This window comes from Phaenicophaeus curvirostris, chromosome 20, assembly GCF_032191515.1.
Source record: "Phaenicophaeus curvirostris isolate KB17595 chromosome 20, BPBGC_Pcur_1.0, whole genome shotgun sequence".
Classification (NCBI taxonomy): Eukaryota; Metazoa; Chordata; class Aves; order Cuculiformes; family Cuculidae; genus Phaenicophaeus; species Phaenicophaeus curvirostris.
In genome coordinates this window covers 1,450,088-1,477,506 of record NC_091411.1, presented here as the reverse complement: position 1 = coordinate 1,477,506, position 27,419 = coordinate 1,450,088, and the positions used below count along the sequence as shown (strand labels likewise).

Genomic DNA, 27,419 nt, shown 5'->3' with positions numbered 1-27,419 from the left:
GAGGGCTGCCGGTGGGGCACGGAATGCTCGCTGGGGGTGCAAGGGGGGTCCAGGGGAGCTTTGGGGAGGCTGTGCAGGGGATGGTTCTCCACAGCCGGAGTCCTGCGCAGTGCCCCATGCCTCTCGGCATGCCACCCCCGGCCTCATCCCGCCGTGCTGCGGCACCCGCTGTGCCGCTCGACGCTATCTCTGCGCGCTAAATATAACCGAGTCCTTGCGAGCGGACATCGCAGCCGGGCTCCGTGGGTCAGTGCTGCCTGTGTGCCCGGGCACTGCTGCGTTCTGTGTCACCCACGGAACCGCAGCTGCACTGCAGCCCCCTGGGGTCCCATCCCTGGGGGGGATTTAGGTGCCCTTCTATGGCTTTTAGCACCCTGGAAACAAAAGATGGGATGTGCTGGAGGCTGCGCCGTGTTCCATCGCATCCCTCTGGGGAGAGCTCTGGCCTGGTTTGCCCAGCAGTTCCCCCTCCATGTGATGTAGAGCGGGGACACGTGCCAGGTGCCCCACGCAATGACAGGGTCCCCCTGGGTGTCTGAGCTCCCATCCCTGCAGGCATCATCTCCCGCAAACGCCTCCAGCCGCAGCTCCTCCTGATGGAGCTGCTCCACTTGGTATAAATAAATATTATATGGTGTGACAGGGATGGGGGGACCTGCCTGGTTCTGTCTCCTGGCCCACCCCTTTTTGGGGTGCCCTGCTCCAGCCTCCATCTCCCATCACTTGGGAGCAGCTGAGAGTAGCCCGAGTGCCCTGGCAAAGCCCAAATCTGTCCCTATGGACACAAGGGCACATGCTGGCTGGGCGCGCAGGGGGCCATCGCTTGCTCCCCCCAGCCCAGCTCCTCTTGCAGGAGGAAGGGGCAGGGGGATAGAGGTGGTGTTGTGTGGCCCCGGGCAGCCCCAGCCTTAGGAAGGTGCTCAGGGCATGGTTCCAGGGCAGAAGAGCGAAGCCAGGATGCAGCACCAGTTGCAAAACCTCGGGACGGGGCACGGCGGTGTCAGCAGAGCGGGGATGGAGAAGGGCGGCAGCCCGGAGGGGCGAGTTGGCACAGGGTCCACATAGAGCTTTGGCAGGGAGGAGCCTGGCAGTGATAAAGAAGGAGCGGCACATCCCAGGCTTTGAAAATAGGTGTCAGCACTGCAGGACACTGACCTCCCTGAGGGGATTATGGGGGTCTGACACCTCCCTGCCACCTGCCATCAGCCCCGAGGTGGCCAAAAGCCCGAAGCCAGCCCCGTGCCATTCCCCTTAGGGTACCGGTGTCCCAAATAAGCAGCCAGCAGCCCCGTGCTCTGCTCCCTCAGGGAGCAGGGGTGCAGAGGAGCTGTGCCACGGCCCAGGCATTGCCTGGCTGGGACGCAGACACGGCGCGAGGCCAGCTGCCAAAGAAGCCACAAAGCCCACATCCTGCTCACCACGGGGATCCTCCTGCCCGCCGCAGCTGGCCCTGCAGCTGCAGGCACGTCCTACATGGGCTCAGCCCCGGTGCCACGCTCAGCGTGGGCTCCTCCACCTGCCCCATGGGAGCCGCCCGCCGTGTTTGTTCTCTTATCGCCACACAGGGCAAGGCACGAGCACGGCCCAGCACCACTCGGCCAGGGCTGGAGGCGCCATGGCGGGGGCTGGCACCCTCTGACAGGGGGGCTCAGGAGCACTGGCTTTCCCCATCCCCTTCTCATCTCACCGCTGGGGATGTGCCCAGCCTGGACCAAGCACAGAACTCAGCTGAACGTGCCCGTGGTATAAATGCAAGTTGTATTTTCAGTCCATACTGGGGATCGGCAGTCTGTCCATGCCGGGCACGGGCAGCACAGCCCACGGCACAGCCCCACTCCGCCTGCAGAGTCCCTGGGATTCCCAGCCCTGTGCCAGGGATGCGCACCCGCTGCTGCCGCTCCATTCACCCCTTGGCTGCCATCGTGATGTGTCACCCGGTGCCTGGTGGGATGCAGGTGGTGCCCAGCTCCGGGGTTGCCTCCCTCGGCTGCCCACTCCAGTTCCTCTGCTGCCTCCACCACTGTGGGCTCACCGGCAGCACTTGGGATCCCCTGGGCGCCCGGGATCCCAGGCTCACTCCCAGGCTAGCATCACCACCCCAGGGGCAGAGCGGGAGCAGAGCTCTCTCCGTGCATGGCGCTGCCTGGAGGCACAACCCCAGGGCTATTTATCGAGGATGAGGAAGAGCAGCACCATCAGGACGATGGGGAGGAAGATGAGGAGGAGGCTGAGCATCTCGGCCGCCAGCAGCAGCGCCAGCACCACGAGGTAGCAGCAGCGGCAGCGGCGCTCCAGCCGCCCCAGCGTGCGGATGAGGCACGGCGGGTAGCGGACGCAGGGCAGGCACCCGAACATGCGGCTGGTGTGGAAGCGCACCTGGAAGCGATGCTCGAGGGCTCCGGTGAGGCCCGGGCGTCGTGGCGGCAGCGCAGGGGGCCGTGGGGTGGCCAGGGCATCGGAAGAGCCGGGCTGGGCGTGCAGCAGGAGCAGCTCCTCTTGCAGCTTGCAGATCTCCCATTCCAGCATGGGAGTCTTCTGGCGGCAGATGGGGCAGCGCACGCGGCCGAACTCGGCGCCGGCAGCCGTGTCCATGATGGCTCGCAGGCAGGTGCGGCACAGCCCGTGGTTGCAGTTGAGCAGGGCCGGTTTGTGTCGCTCGTCATCGTAGGGCTCCGTGCAGATGGGACACTCGTCCTCGCTGCCTGCCAGCACGTGGCACGGCTCCGCCACCGCCTCGCTGCTCGATGTCTCCTCTTCCTCGCCCGAGAGGCTCAGGATGGAGCTGGAGGCGCTTCCCAGGCTGGGTGAGCCCCGCTGTGGCGCTGGGCTCTGGCTGCGGGGTACGATGGGGCTGGCGGCAGTGGCAGCAGGAGGGTCCTGCCCCACAGGCAGGGAGGCACTGTGGGCAGGCAGCTCATCGTGTCCCGGCAGGAGTGGTGCGGTTGCATCCTCCACCAGTGGCGCGTTCCAGCGTCCCCAGGCAGGAGTGGGTGCCTCTCCACAGAGCTGGGGTGGCTCCCCAGGCCCCCCCGACCCCGCAGGCTCGCTCTCATCCCACTGCCTGGCATGGCTTTCTCCATCGGCTGCCTGCCCCGGCTGGGAGCCAGGCTCTGCCTCCTCACCTTCTGCCAGCTCCATCGGAGCAGCTGCCACACAGCTGCCCCCTAACCCGCTGCCCCCGAGTCCTCTCGGGGCTGAGTGTGGGATGAGGGCGCTGCTCCAGGGCAGGAGATGGCCTTCAGCACGGCTGCTAGAAGGGTTTGAAGGCAGCAGTGTTCACGCAGAGTCCCGTCATCCCTCCAGCGCTGTTCGGGGCCCCTTCCCGGGCTGGCAGGTCAGGAGCCCCCGAAGCAAGGTGCATCCCCGTCATCCTCACCCAACGGCCACCCCAAGAGGGGCATCGCTATGAGCATCCCACAGTCACTTCCTTCTCCTCCTCCTCTTCCTCCTCCCCAGCGCTGACGCGGTACTGACCCACCACAGTCCGGAGGAGAGGGCGACGAGCTGGGCACTGCCCTCTGTGCCGGCAAGGGCTGCAGGCGTGGCAGGCGCCCGTGCAGGGCTGGGGCCGAGCCTGGCTCTGACCAGTCTGGTTCGTCAGCTTCTGGAAGCGGATCAAATGCAGGCAGCCTGGGGCAGGCAGCCATGCCCGCGCCAATCAGCTCCTGCGGGAGCTGGGGAGGAGCTGGGCCCACAGCCGCCTCTCCTCGCCCAGCAAAAATGGAGCCATCACTATGGCCAGCACGTCCCACATGGAGGGTGGCAGCACAGGCTCTGGTGTAGCCCTCACCTCGGCGCATCAGACCAATGGGATGAGGTTTAACAAGGCCAAATGCCAGGTCCTGCACTTGGGGCACAACAACCCTGCGCAGCTACAGACTAGGAGAAGTCTGGCTGGAAACTGCCTGGAGGAGAAGGACCTGGGGGTGTTGGTTGACAGCGACTGAACAGGAGCCAGCAGTGGCCCAGGTGGCCAAGAAGGCCAATGGCATCTTGGCTTGGATCAGAAACGGCCAGCAGGTCCAGGGAGGTTCTTCTCCCTCTGTACTGGTGAGACCGTTCCTTGAATCCTGTGTTCAGTTCTGGGCCCCTCACCACAAGAAGGATGTTGAGGCTCTGGAGAGAGTCCAGAGAAGAGCAACAAAGCTGGTGAAGGGACTGGAGAAGAAGAGGAGCGGCTGAGAGAGCTGGAGGTGTTTAGCCTGGAGAAGAGGAGGCTGAGGGGAGACCTCATTGCTCTCTCCAACTACCTGAAAGGAGGTTGTGGAGAGGAGGGAGCTGGCCTCTTCTCCAAAGGGACAGGGGACAGGACGAGAGGGAATGGCCTCAAGCTCTGCCAGGGGAGGTTTAGGCTGGACATTAGGAAAAAAATTTTCACAGCAAGGGTCATTGGGCACTGGCAGAGGCTGCCCAGGGAGGGGGTTGAGTCACCTTCCCTGGAGGTGTTTAAGGGACAGGTGGACGAGGTGCCGAGGGACATGGTTTAGTGATTGATGGGAATGGTTGGACTCGATGATCCGGTGGGTCTCTTCCAACCTGGCGATTCTATGATTCATCCCTGTCCCCCAGGTTGGTCCCTGTGCTCGGCCACCTCAACTTGCCATGCCCCATAAAGAGCTTCCAGAGCTTGGAAGTGCCCCATAGGAGGGGATGGTGGCACCAGCACGATGACCACCACACGGCAGCTCAGCCATGGTCCCCTGGCTGTCCCTGGGGCACAAGGACACCCACATGCTGGGGTCTGTGAGTACAACAGCTCCTCAAGCAAGGCACCAGGTGGGGAGACCCCAAAAGCCTCCATTTCCACTCAAGCCATAGCTTGAGCAGTGCCCTGGGGCACCACTTGTCCGTGCAGGATCTGCACGTGGGAGGGTGGCTGGGTCACAGGTGTGGTGTGGCACCGCTGTCCCTTCCTGTCCCAGCCTGTTTCCAGGGACTGTCCCCATCTGATTCATGCCCTGGGCCCTAATAGCTATTTACACAGTGCCACGGAGTTCACTGAACTGGGGGAGGAAGATAGTGGCACTGGTCCCAGTGGGCCAGGAGAGCGCACGGCCCCAGGCTGCCAGGGAAAGGGTCGGAGGCTGCTGGCACGCTTGGCCCTGGCTGGAAACAGCTCCCAGGGATGGATGACAGGTCCAGCCGATCATGCGCTTAGGGAAAGTGATAACTCATTGGGAACTGGCACTTGGGGAGCTCAAAATCAAGCAGGCTCAGGAAGATGAACTGTCAGCAGAGACAGAGGGATCGAAGCTTCCTCCTGCGCCCATCCCTGCTGGCCTCAGTTGCCGAAGACAGGGGGAACAGGTCCGTCCAGGCAGTCTCCTGCAGCAAGCGCTGCTGCCTCTGACTAATGTAAGGGTGGAGAGACTCCCATGCAACACATCACTTCCTCCAGGTCCTACCACAAACAACGGCCGTTGCCCACGCTGCAGCTCCAGCAATGCCTGCAGGTGCTGCTCACCCAGTACGGGCACCCCAGAAGCTGGATGGAGCGTATGGGGCAGCAGCTCAGATCCATGCAGGAGCCCACCAGCAGCATTCCATCACAGGGACTGCTTGCCTTCACTCTGGCAGGGTGTGGGAATGCAGAAGAGGCTTTACCCATGCCAAACCCACACTGTAAGTGTTCCTCCTGCTCACTGTGCCCTGCTGCCACCAGGGAAGGGTTGGTTATCATAGAATGGTTGGGGTTGTAAGGGATCCCAAAGCCATGGGCAGGGACACCTTCCACTGGATCTCGTTGCACCAAGCCCCATCCAGCCTGGCCTCGAACACCTCCTGGGATGGGGCAGCCACCACTGCTCTAGGCATCCTATCACTCCATTTCCTTGTAAAAAGTCCTTCCCTGACTTTCTTGTACACAGTACTGGAAGCTGCTCTAAGGTCCCCTCAGAGCCTTCTCCAGGCTGAATAACCCCAACTCTCTGAGCCTCTCAAAACATGCCCTTGGTGAATAAATCCAGACTTTCCACCAGGCATTTGCCCTGGCTAAGATAATTCCAGCCCAAGGACATTGCCAGAGGCAGATGATTCTGCTGCCTCCTTTATTCAGACTCGCAAGGAGTCAGGCTTACGACCAGGTTTCAGACTGGAAGCGCTGGGACCGTTCCAGGGCTCTTAAATGCTCCTCTGCTTCGGAGGGCGACAGGCCACCTTCCAGCTGCAACACCGACTGCAGGGCTTCGGCCACTGCCGCTGGCATCTGCTTGGCATTCCTGGAAGAGAGAGCAGGAGGCACGATGGAGGGCAAGCAGCAAAACCAGGGATACGTCTGCATCCCCGGGGCTCTGGCAAGGCAGCCTGTCAGCAGGACAGCGGTCCTGCTGCCACGCCGGGGCAGTGGGAATGTGCCTCACCCTGCCACACAGGCTGCCTGGCACTGAATCAACGCAAGGCTCCAAGAGGTGGCTCGGACCGCTCCCTGGAGAGCGGTGCCGTTACCCACACAGGGCTTTTCAGCACGGGAATTTACAGGCAAAGATGTGGCCACGGTAGCCAGTCCCTGGGGAAGGAGCATCACAGCTCAGTAGCTGCAACCCTGGCCTCCATACTGCTCCGTTTACTATCACCCTCATTACAGGGACAAGGGGAATGTGCACAAGTCATAATTTATCGGCAGGAGGGCAGTGAACTGTCCTTTCATCGCTCAACGGAAAACATATCTGACCCTCAGCTGGGTGAGAAGACTGCTGTGAATGAGCAGCTGCTTCTGTCCATCCACTGCCTCCTTCAAGGAACCTGAAATTACTTCGATGGCAACATCTGTGACCAAAGCCAGTTCAGGCCTCAAAATAAAAGAAATGGGGAAGAAAACATGAGTTCTTGTGTAGACAATAACCCAAACAGGATTCAACCCTTCCAAGCGCGATTGTTTCTTGTGGGAAGTAAGAAATTCAGACTTTTTCTTGGAGAGAGTTTCATTTGATGAACTGCCTGTATGACACAAAAAAAAACCCGATCTAATAAAAAAATTCCCAGGCTGCTCCAATTGGCACGAGCATCTGGCAACGTCCTTGCTGTTTCCCAAGAACAAGGCAGAATTCTGACTTGCTTTTGAAGCTGATTAACGTCCTAAAATACACAGAAAGGAGGTCTTCTTTTTTTGGAAGAGTCGCATTGTTTCTGAGTCAGGCGCTGATATGCAAGTGACAGATAATGCAGTGCTGGGCTTTGGATGGAAAACGTGTCAAATATCTGCTTTTTGCAGAAGAAAGAGAGACACGTTCACCCTTTTTACCCCCGAGATAAACCGGGCACGACGACAGAGCAGAAACAGCCCTGGCTGGCAGACCCTGCCTGAGCCAGGGAAGACTCCTCCCATCTAAGGCCAGGCTGAGGGAGCTGGGGCTGTTCAGCCTGGAGAAGAGAAGGCTCTGGGGAGACCTCAGAGAAGCTTCCAGGACTGAAAGGGGCTACAGGAAAGCTGGGGAGGGGCTCTTGATCTGGGAGTGCAGGGATAGGATGAGGGGGAATGGTTTTGAGCTGAAAGAGGGGAGATTGAGATGAGATCTTGGGGAGAAATGTTTTGCTGTGAGGGTGGGGAGGCCCTGGCCCAGGTTGCCCAGAGCAGGGGTGGCTGCCTCGTCCCTGGAGATGTTCAAGGCCAGGTTGGATGGGGCTGGCCAGTGGGAGGTATCCCTACCCATGGCAGGGATGGAACTGGATGGGCTTTGAGGTCCCTTCCAACCCAAATCATTGTAGGATTCTATGATCCCATGAAGGCAGATGCACCGTGCTACATGGCCAGGGCCACTGCACAGGGACACACAGACGAGGATTCACTTTTCCCATCTTTCTCCTAGTGTGGCTGAAACTCTGAGTACTATTTTTAGGGGAAAAAAGCCATTTTCAGGCTAGCTGACCTGCACCTTCCTGTCTGGCAGCCCAGGCAGGGCCAGGCAGGGACATGGTGATCCTGGGCGTCTTTACATGGCGTGGGCCATTCCAGAAGGGTTGGGAGGTGTCCACCACAACAGGACAGTTGCCCCAGGGAGGACAAGGCTCTCAGCTCCCACCTGCCTGATGGGGGCTGACAGCCACCCTCCAGGAGGGACAAAGACACCGAGGAGATGTGTCTTGGAGCAGCCTCGATGTCTGAAAGACCATCACTATGACCAATCCAAAATCCCGCAATAGGGAGAGCTGTGCAAGCCTTGCTCCTTCAAAGACTCTGATCCTTTTTTTAGCAGCTGCCCAGCTCCATCAGCGCCAGAAAGTAGCAAGGAGAGAACAGAGCCATCAGGAAACCGTGCCCAGTGGTCACCCAACAAGCTGCCCAAGAGTCTCAGCGTTTGGGCTGCAGACAGACATCAGAGCAAGTCCCAAGTGCAGCTCAGTGGAGGAAACCAAACCTAGCCCCTAGATGTGTGAGTAGGAGTCACCAGGTCAGGGAAAGGGCCCCAGGGAGCCCCGTGATGCAGCAAGGCACGCCAGACCACGCGCTGGTGCAGCAGCAACTGACAGGGTGGTGGGCGGCCTGGCCTTCGCTTCCCAAGCCATAAACAAAAATCTCCTTCTCACAGGAATGCAGCGAGGCCAGCCTCGCCCTACGAGGCACCAGGGAAATTCCTGCTCTCGTGCAGGACAGGCCAGAAAGCGCCTCCTGCAATTGCCGCTTGTGTCGACAGCGAGGCACAAGTTTGCACAGTGCTTTCCAGGTCACGGGGTGCACGACAAACACCATTGCCAGCCTCTTGCTACCTCAAGGAGTCCAAAGCTTTTCACAATGCTCACCCCAGGCGGTGGGTGAGCTGTCTCCTCCCTGCCATACAGGCAGCGACAAGGACAAGCAGGTTAAGGGCTTTGCCCAGGAAATTAGACACAGAGCTAGGAACAGAGCTGCAGATGCTCTGCTTCCAAAGCCAGGCCTAAGGTAACCACCTGGTGAGCGACTGCACTGTCAAAGGAGACAGGTTGCTGTGCAGTGCGGCTCAGCCCTGCCCCAGGAAGGCAGTTTTGAGTGCAAAGAGCCAGCCAAAACATGCCAAGGTCCCAAATGCTGTTGCACATGAGCCCCACCACTGGTGGAGCCCTGGTGTGTTGCACCTTAGAAACCTCCTGCCCACAGGAAGAGCCACAGGAACCACAGAAGCCTTTTTTCCCTGGTTGCACCGAGTCTCACTGGAGAAGATGGGTGTGGAGGGAGGCCAGGGCTCTCCCATGTGTGTGTTTGCCATGGGGCAGAGGCCAGGCAGCCTGCTTTCAGGTGATGCTGCTCACCATCGGTGCTGGCTGTAGGAGGGAGAAACACACGGGTCTGGCTGGAGCACCTTCATCCTGACACCAGCTCGGCCCTTCCTAACCAGAGCACAGGGTGGGTGAGAAATGGCCCTCACAGCCCAGGGCTTGTGGAGCTGGATGTATGAAAAGAAGAAACAAGCTGGTCTTTTTGCAGCAGTCAGTGCAGCCCCTAGAAACCTGCCATGGTGCAGGGTGTGCTGGCTCTGGAGACTGAGCCAAGGGAACACGGCCAGGGAGGCGCAGACGCAGTGAGGCGCAACCCCTCTCCCCCAGCCCCTGTGTGGAGACCCTTCACTTACCCAGCCAGGTAGATATGAGCATTCCTGCTGCTCAGCAGCTCCCATACCAGCCTCCGGTTCTCCTGGATGCGGTGCTGAACATAAACCTTGTCTTCCTGCAGGAAACATAGCACTGAGCCCACCAGCCCTGGCAGCCCCAGCCCCATCCCACCTGCCTGGCCCCCAGAGCTGCTCACAGGGGCTGTTTGTAAGAGCTGGGGGCAGCAGAGCCCCTACAGCGGGAGGCACTGGGAGAAGCAGTTCAACCAACTGGGGGAATGGTTTTCAACTGAAAGAGGGAATATTGAGATGAGATCTCGGGAAAGCTGAGGAGGAGCTCTTGATCAGGGAGTGCAGGGGCAGGACAAGGGGGAAAGTTTTCAGTTGAAAGAGGAAGATTGAGATGAGAAGAAATGTTATGCTATGAGGGTGGGGAGGCCCTGGCTCAGGTTGCCCAGAGCAGTGGTGGCTGCCCCGTCCCTGGAGGTGTTCGAGGCCAGGTTGGATGGGGCTTGGAGCCCCTGATCCAGTGGGAGGTGTCCCTGCCCACGGCAGGGGAGTGGAACTAGACAGGCTTTGAGGTCCCTTCCCATTCAAACCATACCATGATTCTATGATCAGCTACCTCAAGGGACAGAGACCCCCACACCTCATCAGTGCGCTGGGCTGGGCTGGTGGGAGATGAATGCAGCACAGGAGCTTCAGTGGGGAACATGCTCCAAGTAGCCCCTCCAAATCCTTCTGCTGGCCCCTGCCTGCTCCAGCTCTGCTGAACAGCCAGGGCCATGAGCTGGGGAGTCCCTGTGAGGGCTCCCCTTCTGCCCTCTCCTCTCCCAACACAGGCAGAGGACTCTCTGTAGCCCAGGGCTGCCAGTCCCAGCCCTGTCACCTGCTGGGGACAGAAAACACCTTGGAATGGCAGAAAGCTTGGTGGAATGGCCTCAGCCCCAACCCCTGTCCCTCCACTGTGCTTAGGGACTGTATACCACTGGCTTTTAGCTCAGTACAGCCCAGCCCAGGAGAGTTCTCAAAGGGTTAATCCACAAGACTTCAAGCATCCCAAGCAAGTGCCTACAGCCCTGGCTCCAGCCCAAGAGGAACACCATTGCCAACGTGCCTGAATCCACTGAGGGCCCCAGCGGCTCCTCCGTGACAAAGGTGACACTGTGATGGAGGCCAGGCCCTCTGCCGCGGGTCCCTCCACGTGGGGCCCTGCGTAGCGGTGAGCAGAGCCACAGGCAGAGCCTCCTCCCCGTGTCCTCCTCCCTCCTGCCCAGCCCCAAAGGCAACAGGGCTCTTGCTGCATCTCAGGCTTCCTGAGGGCTGCAGTTTGGAGCTGTGTGTTCAACAACCTCAAACAGCAACCAGCCCCAGCGGCACAAGAACCGGTCACCGTGGGGTCAGCAGGTCCCACACGGCTCCACTGGTGGCATCGCACTGCGGTCAGGTCACCCCCAGCACGGCTCCGTGGCTCTGACCTGGCTGCCGGCGATGCAGGAGGCGAGCAAGCCCGTCGCAAGCACTGACACAGCCAGCCAGTAGTTCAGCTTCAGCATCATTAACGTTAATCAGCTAAGTGCTGACAGCAGCTCTGGCAGCAAGGCTGGGGTTCTGAGCGGGTCACTTAAGGACCTGCAGCCACCTGGAAACCAGAGCACCCAAGTGACAAACTGGGGTCATGACGTCTCAGCTAAAGCCAGGGCATCCTGCTGGGAATTAGCGAGGGCTGCATTAGGCTGGGATCAATCAGTCTGCACCACGGGCAGGCGTGACGTGACAGAAGGGCACAAAGGGGACCTCACAGAGGGAAAAGGGAAATCTTGCTCAGCTAGGGAGCATCCCAGCTCCTGCCAGGTACTGAAAACAAACCTTTCGACAAGCTAATATGGGTATGGAACTGCCGGAACGCATCCAGAAGAGGGCTACAAAGATGGAACATCTCCCATACAAGGACAGGCTGAGAGCTGGGGTTGTTCAGCCAGGAGAAGAGAAGGCTCTGAGGAGACCTTAGAGCAGCTTCCAGTACCTGAAGGAGGCTACAAGAAAGCTGGGGACAGACTTTTTACAAAGGCATGAAGTGATAGCATGAGGGGGAATGGCTATAAATTGGAGAGGTGAAGATTTAGGGTAGACGTAAGGAGGAAACTTTTCACAAGGAGGGTGGGGAGGCCCTGGCCCAGGTTGCCCAGAGAAGTCATAGCTGCCCCATCCCTGGAGGTATGAAGGCCAGGTTGGATGGGCCTTGAAGCAACAGGATCCAGTGGGAGGTGTCCCTGCCTACGGCAGAGGGGTGGAATGTGATGGGCTTTGAGGTCCCTTCCAACTCAAACCACTCTAGGATACTAATGGCTGTGGTTTCTGCTAGAGCCGCAGTACAATAGCCCAACACTACACATCCCACCAGGCGGCAATCTTGCCCCACGGAGCAGGCAGAGAAGGGAGGCTTGGAGGCTCACTCCAATGCGAGTCCCAACCCTCCAGAGTCTGCAAGGACAGGAGGAGGCCCTGGGGCCGCTCTCCAGCTTTGGGGAGGAACAGATCCTCCCTTCATTCCGTCAGCCAGCAGAAAAAAGGCAGACTGGTCACCCAACAAACCTCTGCCGTGCTACTCCTGTTCATCAAAGACTTGGAAAGCCTTCACAGAGACATTCAACTCATGCCTTACAAGTGACTGGATAAAAGACGCTGGCTTCATGTCAACGCATGCATGCAGCCAGGAGAAAAGGATCAGTGCAGCTGAACTACCTAGAAATACCCATTGTCACCAACTCTTTTTATCAGATCTCTGTTTCAAAGGCAGGCAGAGCTTTCAGCGTCGTCAAGGGACAGGGTGAGGCAGCAAAATAGAGTCCCAGCTCTGGCAACCTAAGAAGCCCTGCAGCCTGAGTACTGTCCACCAAATACACTGCCTGGGAAATAAGACACTGCCTCTAAGAGTGAGTCCAGAGGAGGCCATGAGGATAAGCCAAGGGCTGGAGCACCTCCCGTACAAGAACAGGCTGGGATACTTGGGGTTGTTTAGCTTGGAAAAGAGAAGGCTCTGGGGAGACCTTGGAGCAGTTTCCAGTATTGAAAGGGGATCTGGGAAAGCTGGGGAGGGGCTTTTGATCAGGGAGTGCAGGGACAGGATAAGGGAGAATGATTTTAGGCTGAAAGAGGGGAGGCTGAGGCGAGATATAGATTTCTTAGGAAGAAGTATTTTCCTGTGAGGGTGGGGAGGCCCTGGCCCAGGCTGCCCAGAGCAGCAGTGGCTGCCCCATCCCTGGAGGTGTTCAAGGCCAGGTTGGACAGGGCTTGGAGCAACCGGATCCAGTGGGAGGTGTTGGAACTGGATGGGCTTTGAAGTCCCTTCCAACCCAAACTACTCCATTCTATGAACTACTAATTCTATGATCCAGGAGCAATGCGAGGGGCTGAGCTGCGGGGGTGCTTGTAACTCTGAAGAGCTTTCTCCTGAACAGCTGTGGCTCAGGGAGAGCTGGCATGGAGGTCAAGCCAGCGATCAGACAGATATGGTGGGGAGGGTGGTACTCAACCAACAAAGGTTATTGCCCAGTGACCCCCCTCAGAGAACTGGGAGCCTTTTATCACTCACGTGCCCCAGCCAAACAAAGCTGGCTAATGCCTTATCTGCTCCAGTGCTCACCAGCCCCGTCCCAGCAACCCTTTCAGCTCAACTCAGCCAGACAGGTCCCAGCTGGGCAGCGGCTTCAGGACTGGTAGAGATCCCAGCCAGCATCGAGGTGGTGTAGGGAGCGAGGTGACCACTGTGCCACCCCACCAGGCCCTTCACAGGCCATGCTAACAGGTACAGGGGCCAGAAACACTGGCAGAGTCCCATTAGTGCTGCCTGAGATGCAGCTATTCACCCTTCTCCTCTGGGAACTAACCTGGTCCCTGGAGAAGGCCGTGAAGAGTGTCAGGAAGCCCTTTGTCACCAGCTCTTCCCACTCCGCTTGGCAGTAGAAGTCCTTGGATTTCTGGCGGCAGCCAAAGAACAAGTAGTTCCCTGCAGAGAGCAGACCACGAGGGCTGTGCTGGGTGGGCTGAACACCCTGCGAGTGCTGGGGACTGTTGGAGCCCCTGGGACCTATGGCAGAGCCCCATGGCTCTCACCTCTCTGCTGTTTCTGGCTGACAGTATGGCCTGGAAGAGCCAGGAGCTGTGTGAGCACGAAGCCAAGTGACCTGTGGCAACCAGAGGGCCCTGTGTGCTGGAAAAGCAGGACCAGGGGGGCAAGAAGAACTCTCAGGGCTGCCTGTTCCCCTCCATCAACCTCAGCTCCCTGCTGAGACCCACAGCTAAGCCAGGGGAACAAGAATGGGACAAGGGTGGAGCCACAACTCCTTGTGCAGCAGCAGATGAGCTCAGTAACCCATCTCCACTCACAGAGCAAAGAAAGAGCCTCTGCAGAGCTCTACCCTGATCCACGGAGCAGCTTGGCAGGCTGCACACAACAGGCTCTGCTTCTCACCTGCCCCAGAGTCCAGCTTGCTCCCACCCAAACACAGCAAAGCCTGGGCCTGTCCAACCCCTGAGGAACCCCCAGTGGCTCCTTGCCCTCTGCAGAACACAGACCTGTCTGCAGCAAGGGGCATGCTGGCTCCCTCTCAGTACATGCCTCACCTTTACGTCCCTGTGCCACCCGCTCCTGTATGGCTGCTCGGAATGGTGCCACCCCCGTGCCGGGGCCGATCATGATCACGGGGATATCAGGGTCAGCTGGGAATTTCATTCCTCCTTTCTTCACCCAAAGAGGCACCCGGACATCACCTGCAAAACAAATAGCATCACCCCATCACCCACACCTGTGACACCCTGCGGAGGGGGAGCCGGGCACCCAGCTCTTCCAGGATGCTCCCAAGATACGGACAGCACCTGGTTTACCACAATGCTGACCCCAAGACACACCACGTATGTGTGAAAAGGGCTTCAGATGTCTCAGCGCTGCCTCTGCAAGCACCTGAGGACGCCAGAGGAACCCAAGAGCTCCACAGAACAGAGGCTGAAGGACAGACTTCTCAGGCAGCTGGTGCCAGAGGAAACAGTGGTGGAGGTGAGCAGAGATCTCAACCTGTCTGTTGATTAAGGGTCAAACCTGCCTCCTCTGGGAGCCAGAGGAGAGGTGAAGATCCCCATCTAGGTACTTTGAAAAGACCCTCTTGCCCTGGAGTCACACAGAGCAACTCTCTAACATCCTGCAGCAGGGGACCCAGCTGGTGGGGTTTTGTGGTCAGAGCAGATAAGAAGCACACAGGCTTCACAGGACAGGATGGATGTGCTCAAAGGAGGGACCATTCCCCCCAGAGCTTGTCCTTTGGGGCTGGAAGTATCCAGTAGCTCCAGGATGCCTGGAGCAGCCTACTGTGGGACAGAAGGCCACACTGAAAACCAGGAGCTCAGGAAGAGCAAGCTGGAGGAGCACATCATACTCTGAAGAGGATAGGAGCAGCGAGGCAGGATGGTGACTGTGAGTTCAGCCCATCCTGCCAAGCCAGAGAGCCTCAGCTCCCCATGGCGATGGTGCTCCACCCTGGGTCCAACAGCACGCCCACAGCTCCCCCACATTCCCATGGGATGAGGTCTGTGTGCTTTTCAAGCATAGAGGGTTCTGACAGAGTCCAAGCAACTACCTTGCCCTGGGTTGAGAGACGCCAGCCACGTAGAGCAGAGACCACGGCGGGGTTTGCTGAGCCGCGTCTTGTACCTCACCACTGCCATGAGGATCTGGATCCGGTCAGGGTGAGCCTGTGTCCAAACAGGAGCCATGAGAAAGGAGAAGGAACCCAGCACGAGTCTGCAATAAGAGCCAAATGCCTCCACCAAGACAAAGCCTGTGCCCAGCTCCTGCCAGGGCATCTGCAACACTCATCCTAGCCCCAAACAGCCACTTGGGCAAGGATGTGTTCCATAACATGTCCAAAAGTTTTCCAACAGGAAAGACTTTTTCCCAGAGAAGCACTGCTAAGGGAATGCTCTGCACAGCTGCAACAGCCACAGAGACTGTCCAACCCAAGAGGTCCCTGTGGAGGAGAAATACTTTTCATGTGAGGGCTAATGCCTGTTAAGCCATCCAGGCCAGGTCCCACTGCCACCTCCCGGCAGTAGCAGGAAGCAGCACTCCCCCTTCCCACAGCCACACCACCCAGGGATCATAGAATTATAGAATCATGGAATGGTTTGGTAGGAAGGGACCTCAAAGCCCATCCAGTTCCACCCCCTGCCATAGGCAGGGACACCTCCCACTGGATCAGGGGCTCCAAGCCCCATCCAACCTGGCCTTGAACACCTCCAGGGATGGGGCAGCCACCACTGCTCTGGGCAACCTGGGCCAGGGCCTCCCCACCCTCACAGCAAAACATTTCTACCTAAGATCTCATCTCAATCTCCCCTCTTTCAGCTTAAAACCATTCCTCTCATCCTGTCCCTGCACTCCCTGAGCAAGAGCCCCTCCCCAGCTTTTCTGGAGCCCCTTTCAGTACTGGAAGTTGCTCTAAGGTCTCCTTGGAGCTTTCTCTTCTACAGGCTCAACAATCTCAACTCTCTCTGTCTGATGCTCTCGGTCTCTGCACCACCTCCCACCGCACATCATGACCAGGACGCTGGATGCCCGCAGCACACGGTGCCAGCCCCAGCGCCTGTAGGAGGGGAAGAACTCAAACATGGAGGCTGTCCCAGCCCTCGGGTTACCATCCAGCACATCGATCTGCCACATGCTGGCAGCAGAGTTGGGGTTCAAGTTGGCTGTGGGTGCTCAGAGTAGCTGGGAGTACAGCACAAACATCTATGGCATGCACGGCACCAACGATCAGCTCTGGCCCTGCTGGACTTTCAGCTCAGAGCCTGACACGAGGCAAAAAATGGACAGAGCTCTTACCAGCAGAGAGGAGGCGATGGAGAAGGCGCGGGGTCTGATGCGAGGGATGAGGTCCAGTAGGTAGTCAGGTGGAATGGCACATGTGGTATGAGGGAAATCCCAGAGGGTCTGTAAAGCCAAGGCAGGGTGAGCCCTGGAGCACCCTGGAAAGCAGCCTGCCTGCTCCTCAGGGTCTCAGAGGCTGTCCCAGACTGCTGTGCCACGCTGCCTGCCACCAAAGGTGCCAAGGACCCTATCCCATCATCCTCCCACAGGCCAGCACAGGGCCCATCAGAGCCCAGAAGGATTTGGAGCAGGTCTTAAACCACCAGTGGAAACCCAAGATATGTCAGAAAGTGGACGAAGTAGATTAAATTCCCCAGCCAAGAAATTACAGCTGATCATGTGCCTGGTGCATTGTGCCACAGCTCAGCCTGCAGCGAGCAGGGCTGCCACGTGCCCCCAGCCTCACCTCGAGCGTGGTCCTGCGGGGCCGGTTGCAGTAGCTGTACAGCTCCTCCTGGCCCTGAGCAGAGCTGAACTCCTGCAGCTTCTCCCGCTCCAGCTCATTCGTAGCGAAGTAGGACAAGAGCTCAAAGAAGGAGCGCCGCGGCACGCAGGAGATGTCCAGGTAGTGGGTGACCAGGTGCCGGATGGCGCAGGGCTGTGGCAACAGGGCAGGGAGGGATGTTCCTGCAAGGGAAGGTAGCACGGAGAGCTCAGTGCCAGCATCAGGGCTGGATGCCATAGCACTGCCCGCCTGCTGCCCCACAGCTCCGGCACTCACGGGGATGAGGCAGCAACCCCACCAGGGTCTGGGGTCAAGGAGGCTGCAAGTTCTGTTTAATATCTTTACCCATGATCTGATGAGAGGATCGAGTGCAGCCTCAGGCAGTTTGACAGCAAATTGGGTGGGAATGTTGATCTGCTGGAGGGCAGGAAGGCTCTGCAGAGAGACCTGGACAGGCTGGATCAATGGGTTGAGGCCACCAGGATGGGATTCAACAAAGCCAAGTGCCAGGTCCTGTGCTTGGGCCACAACGGCCCTTCACAATGCTCCAGGCCTGGGGAAGGGGGGCTGGAAACCTGCCCGATGGAAAAGCACTTTGGGGCGCTGACTGACAGCAGCTGAATACGAGCCAGCAGTGGCCCAGGTGGCCAAGAAGGCCAACAGCATCCTGGCTTGGATCAGCCACTGTATGGCCAGCAGGAGCAGAGAAGGGATCATCCCCCTGGACTTGATGGTGGTGAGGTCGCAGCTGAAATCCTGGGCTCAGTTTCGGGCCTCTCACTACAAGAAAGACATCGAGGTGCTGGTGTGCATCCAGAGAAGGGGAACAGAGCCGGGCAAGGGTCTGAAGAACAAGTCTTACAAGGAGCAGCTGAGGGACCTGGGGCTGTCCAGTCCAGAGAAGAGAAGATTGAGAGAAGACCTCATCACTCTCTGCAACTCCCTGAAAGGAGGCTGTGGCAAGGCGGGTGCTGGGCTCTGCTCCCAAGAAACAAGTGATAGGATGAGAGCAAATGGCCTCAAGGTGTACCAGGGGAGGTTTAGATTGGCTATTAGGAAAAATTTCTTTACCGAAAGAGTGGTGAAGCACTGGCAGAGGCTGCCCAGAGCAGTGGTGGAGTCTCCATCCCTGGAGGGGTTCAAAAAACATGTAGATGTGGCAACTGGGGCCATGGTTTAGTTAGCACAGTGGGGTTGGGCTGACAGTTGGACTGGAGGAGCTTAGAGGTTTTTTCCACCCCCAGTGATTCCATGATTCTATTCTATGATTCTAGGATAACTCCTGATCCGGGCTGGGGGTTGCAAAGACACACAAGTGGCAACCTGGATGCTGCTGGGTCCCTTTCAGGAGCCCCACCTGCCCTAACACAGTGCCTGCAAACAGAGTGCTGTGATGAAGAGAGAGATGTGAGACAGACAGAGGTGTTCCTGTATCCACCAGCTACTACAAACTCCCTACTTACAGTGCCTAAAGCAACAGAAATGCTGAGCTCCAAAGCAAGGGAGAAGCAGAGCTCCAGGTTGGGCCGGAGTTCGGGGCAGTGCCCCATGCTAGGGGTGAGGGAAAGGAGATGCAGGCAGAACCTACCGGGCTCCGTGGGCTTCAGCACAAACTGCCTGTCTGGATCCAGTCGCAGGAGCTGGCAGAACTGCTGCACGTCCTCGGAGCAGTTCTGGGCCTGGATCATCACTACGTCTCCCGCGCTGAACCTGTGGATGTAGCGGGAGCTGCCGAGGGCAGCCACGGGGCACGGCACCACCATCCCCACCAGCACCCGCACCAGGGGAGAGGCCACAGCTCAGCCAAATTCCCAGCGTCATTAACGTTGTGCTCCTTAACCTGAAAAGGCAAAGAGAGCTGCTTCATGGGCAGGACCCACGACGCAAGACACCCCTGACTTTGTCATAGCAGAGACTGCGTCCACAAGGCTGTAGACTCAGATATAACTGAAGAAGAGGAGTGGAAGAGGAAGGCAGGCTATGGGACACCCAATCCCACACAGCAAAGCTCAGAGAAGCCAGGAATCCAAACACTCACGTGATCCCTGAGCCTGTGACATCGAACTCAATGAGCCGGACATCCTGGAAATGGGATTCTGCTGTGACCCGCTGATTGGACACCACCCGGGCAGCGAAGGGATGCAGCTCGGAGGCAACAGCCCTGGGTGCTGTCGGCTGGAGGAGGCCTCCATCAGGGTGCGGGGAGTCCTCAGCCAGGTAGTGCAGGGTGTATTTCGGGGGCAGGCTGTGCAGGGGAGAGCAATGCAGTGCAGTTACCTCCATGCTACAATCCTCTGCTGCCATCCTGCTAGAGGCTGGAGGCAAGAAGAGCCCTGAGGTCTCCCACTGTACCCAGCACCCATCACCCCCACTGCCTGCGGTACGGGAATGCAAGGCAGGCTGCCAGAAGAAGATCCCAAAGACTCCAGAGCAGGCAGAGGGAGGCTGGTCTGCCAAAGGTAGAGGCACATCAGCACAGCAAGAGGGGCAGAACCCTGACAGGGCAGCCAACACACGCACCCAGGGGACAAGGGAACACGGCAGCCAGAGAGAGAAGCCACCTGCGGCTTAAGTCCAAGGGACACCTGGGACACCAGAAGCTGTGTGGGGAGGCTTCCAGGACAAAGCAGGGCAGATCTCCACCTCAGAGAACAGCCAAGGAAGTATAGCATTGCACACCAGCCAGCCCCAGCATACTATGTGCACTCACCACACATCCTGACTGATGATCTCAAGGCCAGGAGTGAGAGGATATAAGGCGAGAATCTTGTCCCATAACGCCACGAGCCATGGATCGATCACTGCATCTGCCCTGCAAGTGGGAAATTTGGGCTGCAGCAGAACAGATCATCCCTCCAGGCTCAAGCGCTGCTACCCCTGCACCTGGACAACGCTGGCCCACCCCTGGGAAACCACCTCTGCTCCTCTTTCGCTGCACAGTCATTCCATGCCATTCCCTTTGAGCTTCAAATCTGGAAACACATTGCAGCCACTCTAAGCACTTGCTTGCTCTGTGGGGCACAACCACTGCGACCGAACAGAACCACCAACCTTCTGCCCAGTGGCAGTCACCGACCCCTTGAGTCACACACAGCTCTGCCCCATGGGAGGGGAACAGCACAGCACAGGCTGCAGCAAACACCTGCAGGGACACAGCTGTGTGACACAGCCATCCAAACAGGAATGGGGCAGAGCCAGGAGACGCTGACACATGCTGCGGGTTCTGGGACACCCTGGAGAAGCAAGTGACCCAGGTCCTGGAGACCAGTATGTTCACAGACAACAGCAGGAAGCCACTGGCCACATCCGGGATGCAGGAGCAGACCTGGAGGGGGAGCAGCATGCTGCTGTCCCCAAGACCGAGCAGCATCCACAGCCCTGCCGCTAGCCTGAGGACAAAACCGCAGCAACCCCCCAACCCCGAGGGCTCTTACCCCAAGTCGTGCTGGTCATCTCCCAACGCCACCGGCAGCAGAGGGTTGCCTCCAAGCTGTAGTACTCGTTTGTGCAGCTTCTTTGCAACAAAATTAAACCTGAGCAGAGCAGAAAATTTTATAGCAGAGAGCAGAGAACTTACAACAGCCTTCCCATTCTGAAAGAGGCACCATGAAAACTGGGGAGGGGCTCTTGATCAGGGAGTGCACGGATAGGACGAGGAAGAACGGTTTTCAGCTGAAAGAGGGGAGATTGAGATGAGATCTTAGGAAGAAATGTTTTGCTGTGAGAGTGGGGAGGCCCTGGCCCAGGTTGCCCAGAGCAGTGGTGGCTGCCCCATCCCTGGAGCTGTTCCAGGCCAGGTCGGATGGGGCTTGGAGCCCCTGATCCAGTGGGAGGTGCCCCTGTCCATGGCAGGGGTGGGACTGGATGGGCTTTGAGATCCCTTCCAACCCAAACCATTCCATACTTCTATGAACAATGGCAGCTGCAGAGGGCAGGGCTCCTCCAGCAGAATACAGGCACTGGCTGCACGAGCGAGCGCACGGGGCCAGGACTGTGCCCAGCAGCATGGAGCCAGCACACACGATCCAGCCCTGTGCTGGGCCCAGCCCATGCCTCCATCCTGGGGCAGCTCAGAGGAGGAGCCAGCTGCCGCTTGCTGGGTCACACAGGCTGTGCCCAGCTCCCAGGAGGGACTCGGTTAGGGCCAGCTTCCCTTCAGGGCAGAGAAATGCTTCCTTCCCTCCAGCCCCTCACTGCGCCATGGTGCTTAGGCACACTCCCATCTCTCCCACTACAGCTCTTTTGGGTACATGGGAACAATACGTTCAGACAGAACTGGGATCAACAGGGCTGGCTGCCACCTAGGATTCTATGTTTCAGGTATGTTTGGTTTGGTCCACTGAGACTGCTGTGGCATTGGTTTTCCTGCTATTTAGATAGAGAACTGCATGGCTGTAAGAACTGACCAGGAAACGACGTCCCAAACACTGCAGCACAGCATCTGCTTGAGGAGACTGGGAGGAAAGGAATGGGGCAGAAGCTCAGTTCCTGGTTTTAGGAAGGATGTAGGCTGGTATGGCAAGGATTTTTAAGGCTAGTGGGTATTATCCGAGCTGCTGCTCTAAAGTCAGGCTCTGTCTGTCTCACCCCCAGCCACAGAGCTGCTTACTTGGGATAGGAGGAGTCACCAAGGCCCAGCACAGCATAGTCCAGATGGCAGAGGGAATTGGGTGGCAGGTTCTTCCGGAACAGAAACCGCCAGAACATCTATGAAGGACACAGCCAGGGAGTCACACTGCTGCTGAGGCCTTCCCTGCCTGCCCACCCCCAGCTTCATCCACCCACGGGGTCCCTCCTGCCCTCCACTGAGTGCCAACAGAGTGAGGAGCACGGTCTCCTACAGAGGTGACCCCTGACAGCAACCATCCCTGTGACAGGCCAGGAGGACAATGCTCTGTGAACCTTCTGCAAACCCAGGGCTCTTGCGACATTGGAACCTCTCAGCTTTTACCTCAGCAGCTCCCTGCCCGTGTCCCACATAAGCTGTGACTGGTGGTGCCCAAAACCTCCCTCCTCCACAAATAACCATCACTCAAGCAACTTCAAGAGAGAAATACAGTCTTTGGGCCAAAAATATAAAAGCTCTGTGCAGAGGGACACGTCCTACCTTCATGTTGTCAGGTGGGTCCCCCTGCCCAGTGGTCGCACACACAAACACCACCAACGGCTCATTGATAAGCTTGGCCTGTGGGCACAAACATGGAAAGGCTCACTCAGGTCAGCAGATTCCAAATGCGTGTCTTGTCTGTCCCGACGCTGCTGCTGGCATCACACTCAGAATAAAACCCGCAGGCCTGTGCGGTTTGACCTCCTCCTGCCCACATGCTGCTTGCAGTGTCAGCTCCACGGTGCTCCTCACCTTCCAGGGTACGGCTGAGCACCTCCCGTGGTATCACAGAACTCTTTAGGTTGAAAAAGACCTTTATAAAGATCATCAAGTCCAACCCTTAAGCACTGCCAGGTCCACCAATAAATCAGTTCCCTAAGCACTCCCATGTCTTTTAAATCCTCCACCACTGCCCTGGGCAGCCTCTCCCAGTGTCTGACAACCCTTTTGTGAAGAAATTCTCCCTAATATGCAGTCTAACCCTCCCCTGGCACAACTTGAGGCCATTTCCTCTCTTCCTACCCTGTTACTTCGAAGAAGAGCCTAACAACCACCTCACCACAACCTCCTTTCAGGGAGCTGCAAAGACCAATGAGGTCTCCCCTCCCCTACTACCAGGGTAGTAACACTAACACTCCCCTGTTCCTACCGTTACTATGGTAAAAATGAAAAATGCATAGATCTATACTATAAAACATGCACAGTTTTCTTGCTTGGCATGCGTGGTTTTGGAGGATTGATTCCTCCACGCATCCAGCGCTGTTAATAAAGAGTACCTGCTTAATAACGACTACCTACAACTACCTGAAGGGAGGTTGTGGAGAGGAGGGTGCTGGCCTCTTCTCCCAAGTGACAGGGGACAGGAAGAGAGGGAATGGCCTCAAGCTCCACCAGGGGAGGTTTAGGCTAGATATTAGGAAAAAAATTTTCATGGAAAGTGTCATTGGGCACTGGCAGAGGCTGCCCAGGGAGGGGGTTGAGTCACCTTCCCTGGAGGGGTTTAAGACACAGGTGGACGAGGCGCTGAGGGTCATGGTTTAGTGACTGATGGGAATGGTTGGACTCGATGACCCTGTGGGTCTTTTCCAACCTAGTGATTCTATGATTCTCTGATCTAGTTGTTATTGAGTTATTATATTGGAATCCTTGCCCACCCGCACCTAGCCTCCCAATTCAGTGAGGATTGCTAGCAAACAAGGGGGTTTAGAAACTCCGTCCTTTGAATCATGCTTAAATCAAAACATCCCACTTTTTGTAATCGCACATCTTGTATCACAACAAACACAAACTCCTCCTCTCTGTGAATTAATTGGGGTGAAACCCCCTATTTCTGTGGCTGCCAGAGAAAGGGATTACTGGAGATGAACCAAGCCTGATACAAGAAGTAGACGTTAAATTTCAACTAGTTTTGCTTAAATCAAAACATCCCACTTTTTGTAATCGCACATCTTGTATCACAACAAACACAAACTCTTTCTCTCTGTGCTTTAATTGGGGTGAAACTCCCTATTTCTGGGGCTGCCACAAGGAGGGATTGCTGAACATGAGCCAGCAGTGGCCCAGGTGGCCAAGAAGGCCAATGGCATCTTGGCTTGGATCAGAAACGGCGTGGCCAGCAGGTCCAGGGAGGTTCTTCTCCCTCTGGACTCGGCACGGGTGAGACCGCTCCTCGAATCCTGTGTTCAGTTCTGGGCCCCTCACCACAAGAAGGATGTTGAGGCTCTGGAGAGAGTCCAGAGAAGAGCAACAAAGCTGGTGAGGGGGCTGGAGAACAGGCCTTATGAGGAGCGGCTGAGAGAGCTGGGGGTGCCCAGGGAAGGGGCTGAGCCACCTTCCCTGGCGATGTTTAAGGGACAGGTAGATGAGGCGCTGAGGGACACGGGTTAGTGATTGATGGGGCTGGTTGGACTTGATGATCTGGTGGGTCTTTTCCAACCTGGTGATTCTAGGGTTCTATGATTCTTTTCCCTTTCTCACTCACCACATCGTAGCTATCCAGCGCCTCCACCCTGCACTCCAAGCGACGCCTCTTAGCTCCCCTGCCGATCCTCTCCGCTGTGTCCTCAGCATTCCCGGTCTGGCTGCCAAAAAGGATGAGGATTTTCCTTTCTGCCGTGAGGGAAAGAGAAGGGATTGGAGGAAACGAAGGGGAAGAAGAGCTGGGGGCCGGAGGCGGGGGACGGGGGCTCGGGGACGGGGCAAAGCCCCGTCCCCGAGCCCCCGTCCCCCGCCTCCGGCCCCGTTGTAGCATCCCTAAAGGCGCAGTATCCCCAGCAGGGACCCACCATGTGCGGCCGCCATCGCGGCGCTTCCGCTTACGTCATCAGGACGCGTCGCGGGGGGGAGGCGGGCGCCATGTTGGCGGGCGGCAGCGGAGATGCTGTTCTCGCTACGGGAGCTGGTGCAGTGGTTGGGCTTCGCCACCTTCGAGCTGTTCCTGCAAGGCCTGGCCCTGCTGGCCTTCTCGGTGCTGCTCGTGCTTAAAGCGGACGGGCAGGCGCCGTCCCTGTCGTGGTGGGGAGTGTTCGTGCCTTTCTTCGCGGCGGACGGGCTCAGCACCTACTTCACCACCATCGTGGCTGTGAGGCTCTTCCAGGACGGGGAGAAGCGCCTGGCTGTGCTGCGGCTCTTCTGGATCCTCACCATCCTCAGCCTCAAGTTCGTCTTTGAGATGCTGCTGTGCCAGAAGCTGGTGGAGCACACGAGGGAGCTCTGGTACGGGCTCATCATGTCGCCTGTCTTCATCCTCCTCCAGCTGCTCATGATCAGGGCCTGCCGGGTGAACTGATGGATCTGGTTGGTCTCATGCTGTCACGCATCTTCATCCTTCTCCAGCTACTCGTGATCAGAGCCTGGCAGGTGAACTGACGTCTCTGGATGGATGCCCTCACCACAGCTGGATATGGGCTCATCTGTCACCCATCTTCATCCTCCTCCAGCTTCTCATGATCCAGGCCTGTCGGGTGAACTGACAGCTCCGGATGTGTGTCCTCACCTCAGCACCTACTTCACCACCATTGTGGCCCTGAGGAGAAGCGCTTGGCTGTGCTGTGGCTCTTCTGGATCCTCACTCTCCTCAGCCTCAAGTTCATCTTCAAGATGCTGCTGTGCCAGAAGTTGGTGGAGCAAACGTGGGAGCTCATCATGTCTCCCATATTCATCCTTCTGCAGCTGCTCATGATCAGGGCCTGCCGGGTGAACTGATGGATCAAGATGGGCTCATTCTCTCTCTCATCTTCATCCTCTTACAGCTGCTCATGATCCTGGTCTGCTGGATGAGCTGATGGCTCAGGATGGGTACCCTCACCCCGGCTGGTCCCCGGGGAGCCTCAGATTTGCAGTGACGCCTGGCTGTCCCCCATCTCTGTCTCTGCAGCCTGGCAGGCAGCAGGTCCTGCGGGCCCAGGCTGCAATTCCCTGCTGTGCTGTATAACATTACATTTCTTCGAGAGATCCTTCCGTGTTGCTCCTTTATTCCAGTTCACTCAGCTCTTGGTGTCCGGCTGAATGTATCCTGCCATGCAAGCGCTGTTTGATAGGCCAGATATTTTAATTTGAAATAAAAACTCATGGAAGGATTACTTTTATTTATAAAATTCTTTTTCCCTAGAAAGCATTTCTACTTAAAACTGCTGCCTGGAGAATGGGAATTACGTGGAGGTCGGTTGGTTGCTGCGGGTGCCCTTGACACCCAGACCGCTGCCAGCAGCTGCTGCCTCACGTGCCTTGCCCTGTCGCAGTCCATGCGTGGCGGGATGCAGTGCCTTCGGCTGATTTGCTTCTGTCTGACCTCTCTCTTCCCTGCGCACTCCATGCCTTTGTTGCACTGCCATGGTTTTATGAGGCGGCGCTCTGAGCCAGAGAGTGCTGCTGTGTGTGTATTTTTGAACAGAAATGTGGTTTTTTTTCTTTGTATTTCAGGTCCATTCCTTAAATATTGAGATGAGGGTGTTGGGAGGGTGAGACACAGAGACAGGAGTGTGCATGGCTGATGTTGGTGGTGAAGAGAGGGTCAGGTCTCCTTGATCCCCAGCTTTGGTGTGAAACGCTGTCCTTTACCCCCAAAAAGCACAAGTAATTCAGTATTCTTCAGGGAAGTGTAGGTCACTGTGATTAATGCCAATATCACAGGGAACTCCCTGCGCCATAGGCACCTGGGTGTTGCTTTGTTGGGGTCCCACCACCAGGGTGTTGAGAACAGTGGATCTGCCCCTCACCTCTCTATGAGACATTGGGTGTTCCATTGGAGCCCAGGCCCAGAGGACTGGTCTCCTCCTCACAGGGGGCTTTACAGACCTTTGTTGATCATGTTGACTCTAACAAAACATCTCTTGGTAGCCAGGGCTTCCCCTCCACCCTTAGCTGCTTCCTGGCCACTCCAGGTCCTCCAGGTACCGCTCGCTCCCTTCTGCTGCTCTCAGGATCTGTTTCATGCAGGTAGGCTCTTGAGATGGAGAATTGCGGTGTAACCGGCTCTCCAGTTCTGAGTGGCTTAACAGAGCCTGGAGAGCACCAGGAACATGTTCATGGAGCTGCTCTGCCCTGTGAGATGCTCTGATGATAATGAAACAAGTGGCTGCTCCTTCTCTCCCTAGAAGCAGATGGGCACTCTGAGGAAGCTTCCTGTAGGTGATGGTGATTGTCCTTTCATTGTCCCAAGTGACAGGGGACAGGACAAGAGGGAATGGCCTCAAGCTCCACCAGGGGAGGTTTAGGCTAAACATTAGGAAAAAAAAATTCACAGAAAGGATCATTGGGCACTGGAACAGGCTGCCCAGGGAGGTGGTTGAGTCACCTTCCCTGGAGGGGTTTAAGGCACGAGTGGACGTGTTTTAGTGGTGCTAAGGTGCTGAGGGACGTGGTTTAGTGTTGGATAGGAATGGTTGGACTCAATGATCTGGTGGGTCTCTTCCAACCTGGTGATTCTATGGTTCTGATTCATGCTGCTGCTAGCTCGTCCTGGCTGTCATGGAGCTGCCGGGGGAGCAGGATCCATCACTTGACACAGATTTAGCCTAGACTGGACTGTAACTGGGTCTTGGCCCCCAATGCATGGTGTGACCTGCTCCCCACCAGCCTCTGCTCAGGTGATCCCTGGCTCCAGTGATTCTATCCTAGGCTGGCACCAGGATCCAATGCAGAAAGAACAAATGGGAGCTCCCATTAGGTGGTGCTGAGCCCTGTGTGTTGGGCCCTGCCTCACAGGAGCTTCTCTGCTCCTGCTTCACATTGTGATGTGGTTTCCCCAGGACTTGGAGTCACCAAGGTGAAGCCGTAATGTCCATCAGGGATGGTCCTCTGGTCTGTCCACTGGGAGCCAGCCACTTGCTCACGTGGATCAAGCTGTGGCAAACCAAGGACACGTCACCTGGGAGGAGAGCGGCTGCTTCTCCTCACTCACCAGTGTGAGTTCATCCCCACTCT

The 27,419-nt window shown here is 57.4% G+C and overlaps 3 protein-coding genes across 3 annotated transcripts; 1 reads left to right on the top strand and 2 right to left on the bottom strand.

The window, feature by feature from the left end:
• Positions 1 to 1,746: 1,746 nt before the first annotated feature.
• Positions 1,747 to 3,773, bottom strand: LOC138729147 (ring finger protein-like). Its single transcript, XM_069873131.1, has one exon. It carries the CDS (start codon positions 3,136 to 3,138, stop codon positions 2,164 to 2,166), a length of 975 nt encoding a protein of 324 aa, XP_069729232.1. The 5' UTR covers positions 3,139 to 3,773; the 3' UTR covers positions 1,747 to 2,163.
• A 2,257-nt stretch (positions 3,774 to 6,030) lies between these two features.
• On the bottom strand, positions 6,031 to 24,305 carry NDOR1 (NADPH dependent diflavin oxidoreductase 1). Its single transcript, XM_069873095.1, has 15 exons — positions 24,281 to 24,305; positions 23,977 to 24,104; positions 21,996 to 22,073; positions 21,498 to 21,595; positions 20,323 to 20,421; positions 19,599 to 19,700; positions 18,927 to 19,133; positions 18,477 to 18,598; positions 16,850 to 17,070; positions 16,399 to 16,506; positions 15,155 to 15,269; positions 14,148 to 14,294; positions 13,412 to 13,530; positions 9,543 to 9,637; positions 6,031 to 6,218 (listed from the first exon to the last, which is right to left on the bottom strand). Exons 1-15 carry the CDS (start codon positions 24,294 to 24,296, stop codon positions 6,074 to 6,076), a joined length of 1,800 nt encoding a protein of 599 aa, XP_069729196.1. The 5' UTR covers positions 24,297 to 24,305; the 3' UTR covers positions 6,031 to 6,073.
• Positions 24,306 to 24,348: 43 nt separating this feature from the next.
• TMEM203 (transmembrane protein 203) lies at positions 24,349 to 25,652 on the top strand. The gene has a single exon (XM_069873200.1). It carries the CDS (start codon positions 24,373 to 24,375, stop codon positions 24,781 to 24,783), a length of 411 nt encoding a protein of 136 aa, XP_069729301.1. The 5' UTR covers positions 24,349 to 24,372; the 3' UTR covers positions 24,784 to 25,652.
• The last annotated feature ends 1,767 nt before the right edge of the window (positions 25,653 to 27,419 follow it).